The sequence below is a fragment of the Crocodylus siamensis genome, chromosome 7, assembly GCF_052110815.1.
Source record: "Crocodylus siamensis isolate JL-2025a chromosome 7, ASM5211081v1, whole genome shotgun sequence".
NCBI classification, from domain to species: Eukaryota; Metazoa; Chordata; order Crocodylia; family Crocodylidae; genus Crocodylus; species Crocodylus siamensis.
The window spans coordinates 75,311,124-75,323,623 of NC_143401.1; the positions used below are offsets into that span (position 1 = coordinate 75,311,124).

The 12,500-nt window shown below is 36.0% G+C and overlaps 1 protein-coding gene across 12 annotated transcripts in view; it reads left to right on the forward strand.

The window, feature by feature from the left end:
* EBF3 (EBF transcription factor 3) overlaps positions 1-10,411 on the forward strand; it is a 143,026-nt gene extending 132,615 nt beyond the window's left edge. For 4 of the 12 annotated variants that reach the window (XM_090058097.1, XM_090058102.1, XM_090058098.1 and 1 more), the window contains exons 14-16: positions 950-1,135; positions 1,538-1,735; positions 10,015-10,411. In XM_090058097.1, coding sequence (XP_089914223.1) covers positions 950-1,135; positions 1,538-1,735; positions 10,015-10,046 — 416 coding nt within the window. In that variant the 3' untranslated portion in view covers positions 10,047-10,411. Of the gene's footprint in view, positions 1-946; positions 1,136-1,537; positions 1,736-10,014 lie in introns of all 12 variants that reach the window. The other 8 variants (XM_090058104.1, XM_090058106.1, XM_090058105.1 and 5 more) reach the window with 2 other exon arrangements.
* Positions 10,412-12,500: the final 2,089 nt, after the last annotated feature.

Sequence of the window (12,500 nt, forward strand, 5' to 3'; positions counted from 1 at the left end):
GTAATGTATATATTTATTACTAATTAACTATGACTGGGTATCCTCCACATGCTTATTGAGCATTTACATAGATAAATCTAATTTATCATCTGTGATTTTTTAAATATGTCATGACCATGATTATGCTTTATACAAGTATATATAATTAATATATAAAAACTGAATTTAATTTCTTTAAAATATTTTTATTTAACTTGCCTATAGAAAATTGTGTTTTAAATTAAGTTTGATATTATGAGAGGAGTATGAGCATATTAGTAATTACGTTCAAGCCATAAACTTTGCTTACAACGTAATTAGTAAATTGATTGCTCAGATGAGAGTAAATCCACCTTCTGTTGTTTAAAATCCTGATTTTTCTTTGTCTTTGCTTGCATCTTTTAATGCACGTCTAAGCTATAAGCCTCATAAACGTTTTTCACCTTGGTCCTGGTTAGTTTCACTGAAGAATACACCTTATGAAAGTGCTAGCTTTTTGTTAGTATAAAAATATCAATCATAAAAATGAAGACCCCCAAAACAGCCTTTTAAAGTGAAATCACTGCAACAAACAAGTTTTTTCTTGTCAGCTGTGGCATTTGAAGGTCTGGAGAGGCTGAAAGTTCATCCAGTATGTTGGTACAAACCAGGAATCAAGCCTGTTGATAATTGCTACTAAAGACAAATGTGAAGGAAACTGACACACTTGGATCGAAGAGAGCTTTTGTTGGCTGTCTATGCTAGGAGGAGAGACAACATAGAGTGCTCGCAGATGATTTAAGTAGGGTTGGCGTGATAAGGTTATCTTAAACTGCAGGAGTTGATAGGGCAGTAACAGACAACTTAGAGCAAAGCTGTGCAATCAATTAAAATTGTGTAATATATGATGCATGAGGAAACCCCCCAGCCCTAAGTTTATATTATAAAATAACATTATTTTTTCGGGGTGGGGGGGTTTCTAACACAGTAGGTTACAGTCGCAACACAAGCAGTGTTTCCCCACGAGGATATGTTCCGAGCAGTACTCCTCAGCAGTCCAATTACAACACAGTCAGCAATAGCATGAATGGATATGGCAATGCCGGCATGCCCAATCTAGGTGTACCAGGTTCCCCTGGATTTCTTAATGGCTCCTCAGCTAACTCTCCTTATGGCAGTAAGTGTTTATTTTTGGTAACACATCATCATATAGATTCATATTTAGTACAAAATCAAATACTTGCATTGTTTTGATTTTCTATAATGTCAGCTACTGGATAAAAGGAGGGGTGACTCTGGAGGCTGGACGTAAAAATGGATATAGTAAATTGTTTGTGCCATAATACAATCTCAGAGAGAGAAAAAAATTGGACTGCACAATTTGTAACAAAAAGAAGTCCAACACAAAAGAGTTTGCCTGTTATCCAGAGAGTGGCCAAGCCTAGGCATTTCATTATTATTTTTTTTTATACATTCTTTTTTTTGATATTTTAAAGAGGCAAGGCCCAATCACTCTCTTTTTCCATGTTTTCCATGAAAAACCTCAATCTGAGTCCTGATTATTTTTGCTTTATTGCAGTAGTGCCGTCAAGCCCTACCATGGCAGCCTCTTCGGTCACCCTCCCTTCAAACTGTAGCAGTACACACGGCATTTTCTCATTCTCACCTGCCAATGTCATCTCTGCAGTGAAACAAAAGAGCGCCTTTGCTCCCGTTGTCAGGCCCCAAGCCTCTCCTCCACCATCTTGCACCAGTGCAAATGGAAATGGACTTCAAGGTGAGCTGGATCTCTCATTTTTTTTGTGTATTGCTTTTCAGTGCATACACTAAAACCCCAGTTGTGCCTTTTTGGAGAAAGGCTTTTTAAATCAGCTTGGACTGATCTGTAGGGAAAAAACCAAAGCAAAAATGAGAGAGAGGGAGAGGGAGAGAGAGAGAGAAAACATTCTTAGTGTCCTGGTCCTGTAATATAGATGCAAAAATATCACTATATCAACAGTAGCACAAACAATATACTAAAATTTTAAGCAGTTCTTAGTTTGATTTTAATATGCACATTAGATGCAATACTAACTGTTTTTCTGGCTTTTCCCTTATGGTTTCAATGCATTAAATTTTAAACTAAATCCACATCCCTGAATGCTCCTTACAGACTTGTGTACTCCCTGCATTTCTTTATACATGCTCTGCATACATTTTTGATAGACATTTTTAAAGGTAGTATTACAGCATAACCTGGTACATTTCCCCTATCTTTACACACAATGTAATTGCCATTTTAAAACATGTCAAAAGAATACAAATGGGTTGAAACTGTTGCTCAATAGGTTGACCTTCTCTGGGACTGACTAGCCAGATGTTCAGCCAGTTTGCATGTCCTGTTGGACTTCACCGGCTTCTTATTATTACATTAAAGTAGCTGCAAGACTTGGCTGTATTTGAAAACATAAGGGTTTTAATCAGGCAACTCTAAGTTTCTGTCTTTTTTCCTTTTTTTGTCTGTGGGATTTTTGTGTGGGTACTAAAAAGGGCATTTTATAAATCAGTTGTAAGATTTATATGGTCACCTGCTGGTATCAGGGCAGAATTATGGCGCAATGCAAATTTATGGGAGGAATAAAAACATTCACAAAGGGGTCTCCCTTTTTATTACATTCTTTAAAGTGTGGAAGATGAGTAATGCCTGATTAATTAGAACAGTTCAAAAGGTTTGGCTGTCTACGTGTTTTAAATATAGGGCCCAATTCTGTGGTGTGCTCAATTGAAACCTTTTATTTCCCAGTGAAATTAGGCACTGAGACTTCCCAGTCTAAGCTACATTTTCTTAATGAACATTTTTATTTTTATTTACTCTTTACGTTGCAGTAGTTCTTCAGTATATCAGGCACTTGCCAATTACCAATGAAGACATGGACATTTAAAAAAAAAGGTATTAGGAATTCTGGATGCTTGACTTTTTGGTCATCCAACTTGAAACATTCAAAGGGGCTCAATTTGTAGAAGTATCTGCCCACTTAAAATCATGATCCTTTCAGACGTGTCAAGGTTGCATTCCTAATGAGGCACATAAACTACTAATCACTTCTGAAACTACTGGCCCTGCCCCAGTGAACATGCAGTTTAAGACCTGATACTGGAGCCAGATCCAGGCAGGCCCAAGGGTCCTTCCATATAAATATATATATTTTAGATGAATTGTTAGTGTGCCAAAAGTAAATAAAAATGGTGCCAGATGGAATCTATATTTTTTGGATTCTTTCAGTTGATTTATAAGCTCTTCCAAAACAAAGCAAAAGTAAAACTTAAGCACTAAATTAAACTACAGCAAGATACACAGCAAATTATACTGTATTTGTGCAGCTGTCCTTCATACAATGTTTTATTTATAATATTTCCTATATGGATGTTTATATCTATTTACCCACATAATAATGTAATTTTAAAATATAAACTTAAATTATCTGTATAATTTCTGGATCATTTCACATGATTTCATAATATCATGTGATCATCATTATGTATACTACATAATAATAACATGCATAATTTCAACATGACAATAAAAGAGCTTCCCTAATCAACCCTTCTCATTGGCAAAAGCTCAGGTATGAAAGGTATATAGATGCCTAAAGGTGTAGAAAGCCACAAAATGGAATATTTAAAAAGTAGTAAAATGGGACTTAGGCAGTGACCTTCTTAGGCACTTTTGAAGTCCTGCTATGTAGCAGCCTATTTCTTTAGGTCCCAGAATGTGCTAAAAGTTTGTTCTAAAGGAATACCATATTTGATAATGATAACACCATGGATCAGCAGACTCTGGTTTTATCAAAACACAGAAGCAAGCTCCTAACTTGAGGGCTAACACTGTACAGGAATGTACAGTGCCAAAGCTGAAGGCCTGAGAACCACTTGCTCTATTCTGAGGAATTAAGCAGGACTTAAGTAGTGCACAGGACTCATAGTGTCATCTGACATCTAAAATTAATTTCATTCTGCATGTGCTACTCCTATGTAAGACTAAGTAGTCCCAGTTTGTGCTTTCCAGCAGATCTCTGCTATTCCACTAAAGCAAAAAAACAAGAGGGGGCCCTTTGATAGCCATCATCCAAACTGATATATTTTATTAAACCAACTGAAATAGTTGGAAAACATTTTTTATCAAGCTTTCTATAAAAAAAATAGGATTTCCCCCCCAACTATTTAAGTTGGTCTAATAAAAGATATCAGATTCACCCAAAGAACTTTGATTGCCTATGTCCTTAGACCAACATGGCTACAAGCTACACCCCTGTATACACCCACACACATAACATTTAAAATGTGAACGTTTTATGTATTTCTTTGCAAATTTAAAAATAAACAATAGATTTTTTGATGAATGCATTGTGGCATTTGATATGAAATGTTTCATTTTGGGCTACTTTTAAAAAAATAAAGGAAACCAAAAACTGGATTCACAACATAGACACAGGTGGTAATACCTCTCTTTATCCAATAACTCAGTGGTTCAAGCACCTGCCCAATGGAAGACCGGATTCAATTCCTTCCTTTGCCTGAGGAGAGTTGAACCCACATGTACCTCACCTTCTTGGAGCATGCCTACCCGTCATGTTGCAAGGCACTCTGAGCGGGGTTGTTCTTAGCTGTTGATGCTGTTGTACTTTGCATGGATAAGCAAATGTTCACTGGACTAGGGACTGGAAGCATGAGTGTTGTAACAACTAAACCAGAACGTCACTTTCACTCTCTCAGGCATAGGGACTATTTAAGAGGGGTTTTTTGGGTTTTTTTTATAAAACAGAATGGCATCAGCAGAAGGGAGTAAGATAAACCTACCCCAGAATACTGTGTAGTTCAGTGATCAGGACACTCTTCTTGGTGTGGGAGACCTTGGTTCAGGCTCCTGCTTTGAGTCAGACAGATACTGAAGTTGAATTTAGATCTTCCAACTTTCAGGAGGATGTCCTACCCATTGGGTTACTTTGTATTCTGAAGTAAAGATCCTTTAATCCCTCTGTTGGAACTTCTGCCTCGTGAAAAGAACACAGGTTTCCCTTGCTTGATGCTGTACATGCATTCCTGGAAAATGGCGCATAACTCAAATTCGCATAAAGGCCCTTTACTATGCAGCAAATAGGGATATGTTCCAAGACCTTGTCTGTACTGACCCCAGACCCCTTTCTGCCACTTTTACAACACAATTTTGGTACTTACCAACAGCAGACAGTACACACAAGCACAAGGCACTATCATAATTGGGCTGGCAACTACAGAAACACATGTCACAGACAACGAGCAAGGAGCACAGATCCACACAGGAGACTATATTTTGGTGCACATCACTCCCACAACACACCGCACAAAGTAGCTGATTGTGGGCTTCCATCACAGCAATCGCATAAGTGTGAATTGACTTTGCAAATAACACATTTTTGGTATAAAAAGGGTTATCACATAAGAGTGAATTCACACATACTAAACCTGCATAAAGTGAGGGAAACCTGTACTTAAATATTCACTCAGTGCAGTCGTTAGGGCACTAGGAGAAGACAGATGCAGTTTCAGTTCATCTCAGGCAAATGGAAGGATTGAAACTTGGTCCCCGACATGCCCTAAATAATATCACAGTGGTGAGGGACCTCATGAATTTTTTTCCAACCAAAATTTCTCACCAAATTTGACCAGGAATTAACAGTTTTGTAATGAAAAAAAAAATCATCCAGCTCTATTTACAGCTCAAAACCAGCATCTTAATTGAATTGCAATGAGAAAAGAATGAGAAGCCAGTGTATTCTGTGAAGTGAATACATTATATGTTTTGCTTAAGAAGTAGAAAGTAAACCCTATATGATCTATTTTTTTACACAGTCTGTTTTTTCTGAACAGTTAGTAGGGAGAATTCTGGCTCCTTTTTTTTGTTTAATCATCATTTGTTGACATCGAGTCAGTTTTTAAAGTTTAATTAGTTTCTTAGTTAATATTCTCTCTACAGGCACTTAGAGTGTGTTCTTATCACATTTTAATAAACTGAAATAAAATTGAGAATTCACTGGCTGCAGTTTACAGTAGTTGATGTTTTTGAATGACTTTTGTGTTGTGTGTATTAGAGGTGAAAAGGGCATGAATAATGGTTGGATATCTATATCCATTTCGAAAGGTCACACAAATATAGTCAGATGATGTCAGAAATGAGGACTCTTGGGCACTATTGCTTACATGGACATCCAGGATAACCCATCAGTTCAAAAGACCAAACCTGAGTAATAGAAGCAGCACGTTCCTGTAGTTGAAAGGACAAGTATCATGTCTGCCATCTCTTTGACATGCTTGTTTCGTCCTGCAAAGCCTCTTGTCTGGAATAAGACCCAATAGCTAGCCCCTATCCAGTGCTGGAAAAGGAAAAGGAAACCTCTGAGACCAAGATCAACACTTTCACCAAAATAACCAACCAACAAATTGCCTCAGCCTTCTTATGAAATGTAGTTCACCCACCCTGATCAAAATAGAGTAGGCTCTTGCAATATCCCATGTGATGCAATCCCTGGGGCAAAAGAGTAATCTTGTTACAGGGCTTATTGTGCCCATTACAGCTAGGCAAACAGGCAATAGGGCTTGGCAGTGTGAAAGAAAATAATATCTGAAATGGTGGGAAGGGGCTAAATGGTTCAGTCACTTTTGTCCTCTCCACATCCATATGTCTGCCAGGGAGCATTTCAGCCTCCGATGTAAGTTAAAGCTGTGTTAGGACTGCTGTAATCTTCTGTGGTTTGTCATAGCTGCTCAGCGGCCATTATACTGGTCAAGGATTGCCAGAACCTGGCACGCTCAGACTGTCACCCTCCCACTGCTGGCATAGCCCCCAGACTGTCTTCATTCTGGGACTGGCTGCCGTAGAGCCAGTATAGTGGAATCGATGCCAGCAAGAGATTCTTTTTTTTTTTTCAAGTAAGGGAATCATATTCTCTTAGAGTATCACACCAATAAAAGTTATGAGACAAAATGCAATGAAATCTCAGAACTTCTATGAGGCCAGCACTACCAGCCTAAGCTAACGCATGGACTTGCTGCCATTCTGTTCATATTTCATTCCCTTTTCCATGGCATTTCCATGTATCATCTGCCAGGTTTCTTCTTAAGACCAGATCCCAGAAACTTACACATACAATAAGTTATCCCTTTAACTTCAGTTGGACTACTTTTGTGAGGACAGATGGCTCATTCAAGCAAATAAGAGCCTGTAAGGTAGGGTTTTAGGCCTTGATCCTGAACATCTTTATATGCATATTTCACTTTAGGGACATGAGTAATCTTTGCATGACCTCACTGGGACCACTTACATTCAGAAAGTAAAGCAAGTTCTTACATCTTTGCAAGATCTTTGGGACAGGGTTTTGTTTTTTTGTTTTTTTTTATAAGTACAGTGCATATTTATGGGAATAAATACAAACTTTTCAGCAAGAAAGCTATAGCCAGCTGCTGACTCAAAAATGCAAAAAATATTTAAAACTTGATTTTCAAATATAATTTGAAGTTTATAGAAGGAAAAAAGATGCTTCACACCACTTACATTTTATGGTTATAAGGCAGAATGAAATGGATTCAGAAGACTTTTAAATTTATATTGTTAGTGAATTTCTTTTTTCCCCCATAGAAAATTATTACAACTATTATTAATTTCTTGGCAACAGTATTTTTCTTTGAGAAGGAATTATATAGTAGTTTGCATGATTAGCAGCTTGATGGCATAGCACTGAATAAATTCACTGTTGTCTTATTAAAGGAGTATATTAAGAAAAATAAAAAGTTAATTTATTCTGTTCTGTGTACATTTTTTCCTATTCATCAGACAGAAGTTTAATTCTAAAAAAGCCAAACGTCCAAAATATTTTGAATGCCATTATTTTTCTTTCACATTCAGCAATTTAGTTAAGTTTTTGTTTACATTTTTTTTGCCAAAAATTAAGCTACAGAGTGGACCTGCACTACATGAACCCAATTTGCATGTAGACAGGAGTAACAGAACATGACTCTGTTTCTTGTGTTTGTTATTAACATATATATTCATGCACACAACATCCAGACTGTTTTTGAGAAAGAAAGGGGAAAGTGGAATCAAGGCCCAGTGGATGTCATATGATTTGACAGTAGCTTTTTTGTTTCGGTCCTCATTATCAGGTGAGAGAGAACTAAATGGCAGCTCCTTGATAATCCTGAATACACAAGGTTCAGATTTTCTCTTATGTTGGTGCCTGCTTGGCACAAAAGCAAGAGAAGAGGATGGCTGCTCTTTGTGCTGGTCCTGGCCTTAATCTGCCCTAAGCTATGTGGGCTGGTAATGATTCCCAAAGGATCACGTGTTTGCTACAGTATACTACACCTGTTTTCACATAGGAGCATGGCACAGGCTAACTCTGCCAGTTTTGCACCAAAGGGTAGGGCTATGCACACCTGGCAAGATGCAGCTACTTTACAAGACTTTTGTACTACCAGAATTGCATAAAAGGGAAAAGTGAATCTGACCTGTAAGTTCTAATTTCAGATGTAGACTTGTTACAGGAAACATACTGCACCAGCATACTTGCCTAACCCCACCTCATACAATATGGAGTGCAGCCTACTTACTGGAATATTGATACAATATTTCCATGGAAATGTTTTCTACCAGCATACGTATCATAATATTACTTAAATTTTCTTGCAGCTATATGAAGCTAATGCGATATGGCATCTCTGGATTCCAATGCTTACGTATTTGATAAATATGGTTAGGGGAAAAAAAGCATTTTTTAACTTTGAAATATTTTATGTAGCTAATTGGGGGAATAAGTAACAAACCAAATATAAACTACCTGATTTCTAAAATGTAGCTTTAAAATGTGTTTTAGAGTTTTAATGGGCTTGAGAGTTGTACATATAACTGCTTTTAGAGAATACTGAACCTAAGTTGCTTGGAGCTCAAATCACAGTTACAGTAATGTCTCTCTTACACTGTGTTGATAGTCATTTTAAGATATTATATTACATAAGAAGTGTGTACATACACAAGTCTTCCAAATCATAAAGTTGTAACTGTGAATCTGAAATAAATTAATATTGTTGAAATTAATGAACTGAGAAATTGAAGTTCACATCGCTACAAGAACAAATTTATTAATATCTGTTGTACATAAATTAATGAGAAATATCATCATGACAAAAATTAAACAACACTAAGGTTAAGACAGTCTAAATTATATTCTTACCAAGGAGTTAACTAGAAAGAGGTGATAGATTTTGGCATCTCAGTGCTTAAGTGTTAAAAAATGAGCCAGCTAGTCGAGGATATTAATCTCATGCCTTTTTATAGCACTTGATCTAAAGATTCCAAAGGAGGTGTACTGTACTTGGCTTTGATCTCAGAGAGTCCTTGACTTAGCCTACTATTATGATAAAGTACAATTAACAGAATGTCAAAATTGAGGTTTTCCACTTAGGTCCAAGTGCTAGGAGAAAGAAACTAAGGTTAGTCAGATTTTCATTTAGGGAACTTGAGAAGTGTCTGGTCCTTGACTGGTGAGTGAGCTGGCCTTGTCTGACATTACCAGAAGCGACCATGTTGTTTCTCAGCTGTCAACATAGCCAGTCTCCAGGGATGCTGGTCTACTGTTTGCTATTAACAAAACGCTAAGAGAAATATCACACATGTGGGAGTCAGGATGCTTTGCACAAAAAAATGTCAGAATCTTCCTCTTTTAAAAAGTGAAGTCTTTGTGGAACATCTTGTTAGAAAAGCACTTTTCTGTTATTCTTTTACTTGCAAGTTGATGGGGGGGAATTATAGCGCTCTTAGGATTCAGCCAAAGTTGTAATTTTTACGATCTGGAACTGCTCATATTGGCTTTAATTTACCAGTGCATCCCAGTGCAGGCAAATACTTAAAACACACGATTGTTTACTAAGGTGCTTTTTTGGATAAAAATGGACTTAAATGCTGTCTGAAATGCACCAGTTGTGAATCAGATATGCATGATTCTTCATACATTTATAATAACATTCATTTTTCCCTTTCTCTTTCAGCTATGTCTGGGCTTGTAGTCCCACCAATGTAAAGTCACTTTTGTTTACCTACCGTAGCACCAAGCTTCAGAGGATGGGCTTAGGGGACAAGTTTAGTATATTAAGACATGCTGATGGAAACAGTATCTCCAAAACAAAATCAGCAACAAATTGAAATGCTACAAAAAGACTTTGTTTAAAGATTTTATTTAAACTATTAAGAACCTACATGCAAACAACCTACTTCTTCATGAACAATTCCATTTTATTGACTGAACTTTTCTCATATTTTCACATTTCTCAGTCCTGAAGAAAAAGGAAAAAGCGACGCCTATTTTGTATAAAGTTTCTGATTACGTCTTGGCTATGTCTAGTACTTGCTATGTGTTGGGAGAAACTTTGTGGATGCACCATTTTGATTATCATGAAACACTGATGAAAAATGCCTCCGAACATTTTTCTGTACTCATAACTAGATTCACAATGGTTGTGTATCTCTATAATGTGAAATATTTTTTTGTGGTGAAAAAAGGGGGCCAAGGAGGTATGAGCCATCAAACTGGAAAAAAGGATGAATATATGATTAGAAAAAAAATTGGGGAGTTAGGGAGGGTGGGAGGGTTTATCATTGCTTAACTTCATCTTAACGAAATGGAACTTTGTAACTTATTGTAGTTAGAAATTGTAACTTTGATATTGAATTCTCTTGCCTTCAACAAGCACACTGACAGAGAAAAAAAATGCTACTGTCTGTTGGTAAAAAATATACTTCCACTGCTAGAGCTTCCTGTTAAGCAAGTGTGATCTGCAACATTTTTTCAACTTTTGCTAGCACTGTATACTATTGCATTCTTAGGCTACTGTGAAGTCTATGTTTCTTGTACCAGAAAATTGTCCTTTTGACTTCTAGATCCTTCTTCCCTAATGTGTTTTGTATGTGGTTATAAAATTGTAGACTTTTGTGATTTTGCCAAAGTTGTAGCTAAATATTTATACACTTGTCTTGAATTTTTTTCAGATCCACTTAAATATTTAGAAAAGCGAATTTTATTCCTTATGAAGAGTATAAGGAATAAAATAGTCTTATTCATTGCAACACTTTCTTTCACATAAACACTTGCAGTCACTAAGGGAATTTATTTTGTAACATATCAACTATAAATATTGTATTTATCTTTGAAATTTTGTATATTGCTTTTCATCATTTTTTTTCTTGTATGTATTGTTTTTTGTCATGGCCTGGTATTGTGATGCTGAGAATAGCATTAAGCCAAGAACAGTTGCCTTTATGTTTTTCTTTTGAATAAATTAGTGTCCATACATTTCATTTGTATTTCAGAAAGTTGCTATTGTTTAGATTTCCCATCCATTTTTTTTGTTTTGAGGAAAAGTCAAATTCATTGTTTATTTTTATATTATTTTTAAGTTATCTGAACAAATAATTTTGAAAAAAGTTGTTCGTTGTATAGTCAAATCAAAATTGTGCCACATGGCTGTAATGAATACTAGTAGAATATGTGCATGTGATGCAGCCACAAAAAAGATGAGTCTATTTTGTGGTTGGATTTCTTTCCTTTTCTTTTTCTTTTTTTTTTTTCCAGGATTGTAAAAAGTCATTTTTAGCTGCCACTCATGACTTTGCCACATAGCTGAACTGTGTTTACTGGAAAAATTCAGAGGCCTAAAGTTTAAAATAAAATTCACTTCTGATGTTTTAATTAAAATGTTTGCCACATTAACTTCTCTGATGCCTTAAAAGTGGACTTCTTTGAAGACCTTTTGTGCTGTTTTATCACAGGCTTACACCACAATTGTTAATCACTACTTCATTTGGATGATTTATGGTGTAAAAAAAAAAAAAAAGCACAAACCTGGTGTACAATTCTATCACTCCTTTATGTGTCTGTTTTCTGCTGCACTCTGCATACTCCTGAACCCTGCACTGATTAAGAGATAAAGGTTTCATATGAAATGAGGATCATACATGGTTTTTATATATTTGGTTTTTTGTTTTGGTTTTTTTTTACAGAACTTTTTAGTAAAAACCACAGCAATGACTGTATTTTTTAAACTGGAATGACCTCCTCTAATATATTGTGCCTGTTAGTGCCAAATCCATATTCATATAGAAAGGTTGATTTTTTTTTTCTTTGCACTAAATGCTTTGCAAATGCAGCACTGCAAAATGCTTTGCAAACTGCAGCAGAATTAGAGTTTAAACAAAAAGGAGAGATTTTTTTTCTTTCTGGACAAAATGCACATTTTAGTAAAGTGTTTATAAAGGGGTTTTAAAAGAATGATACGGTATATCACAAGTAATAAATGTGCTGCACATTTATTTTGTGATAACTAATAAGGCTTAGCTAAGTGGAAAAGCCTAAGAAGTCACTTTGGAACTGAATTGCCTCAGTTTTATTTTGTATAAGTAAGGTTTTGATCTAAAGAAGAGGTCACGTGTACATGTTAAGAAAGTTTGCAAGTTTCTTCATAAATGCAATCTGTTTGTG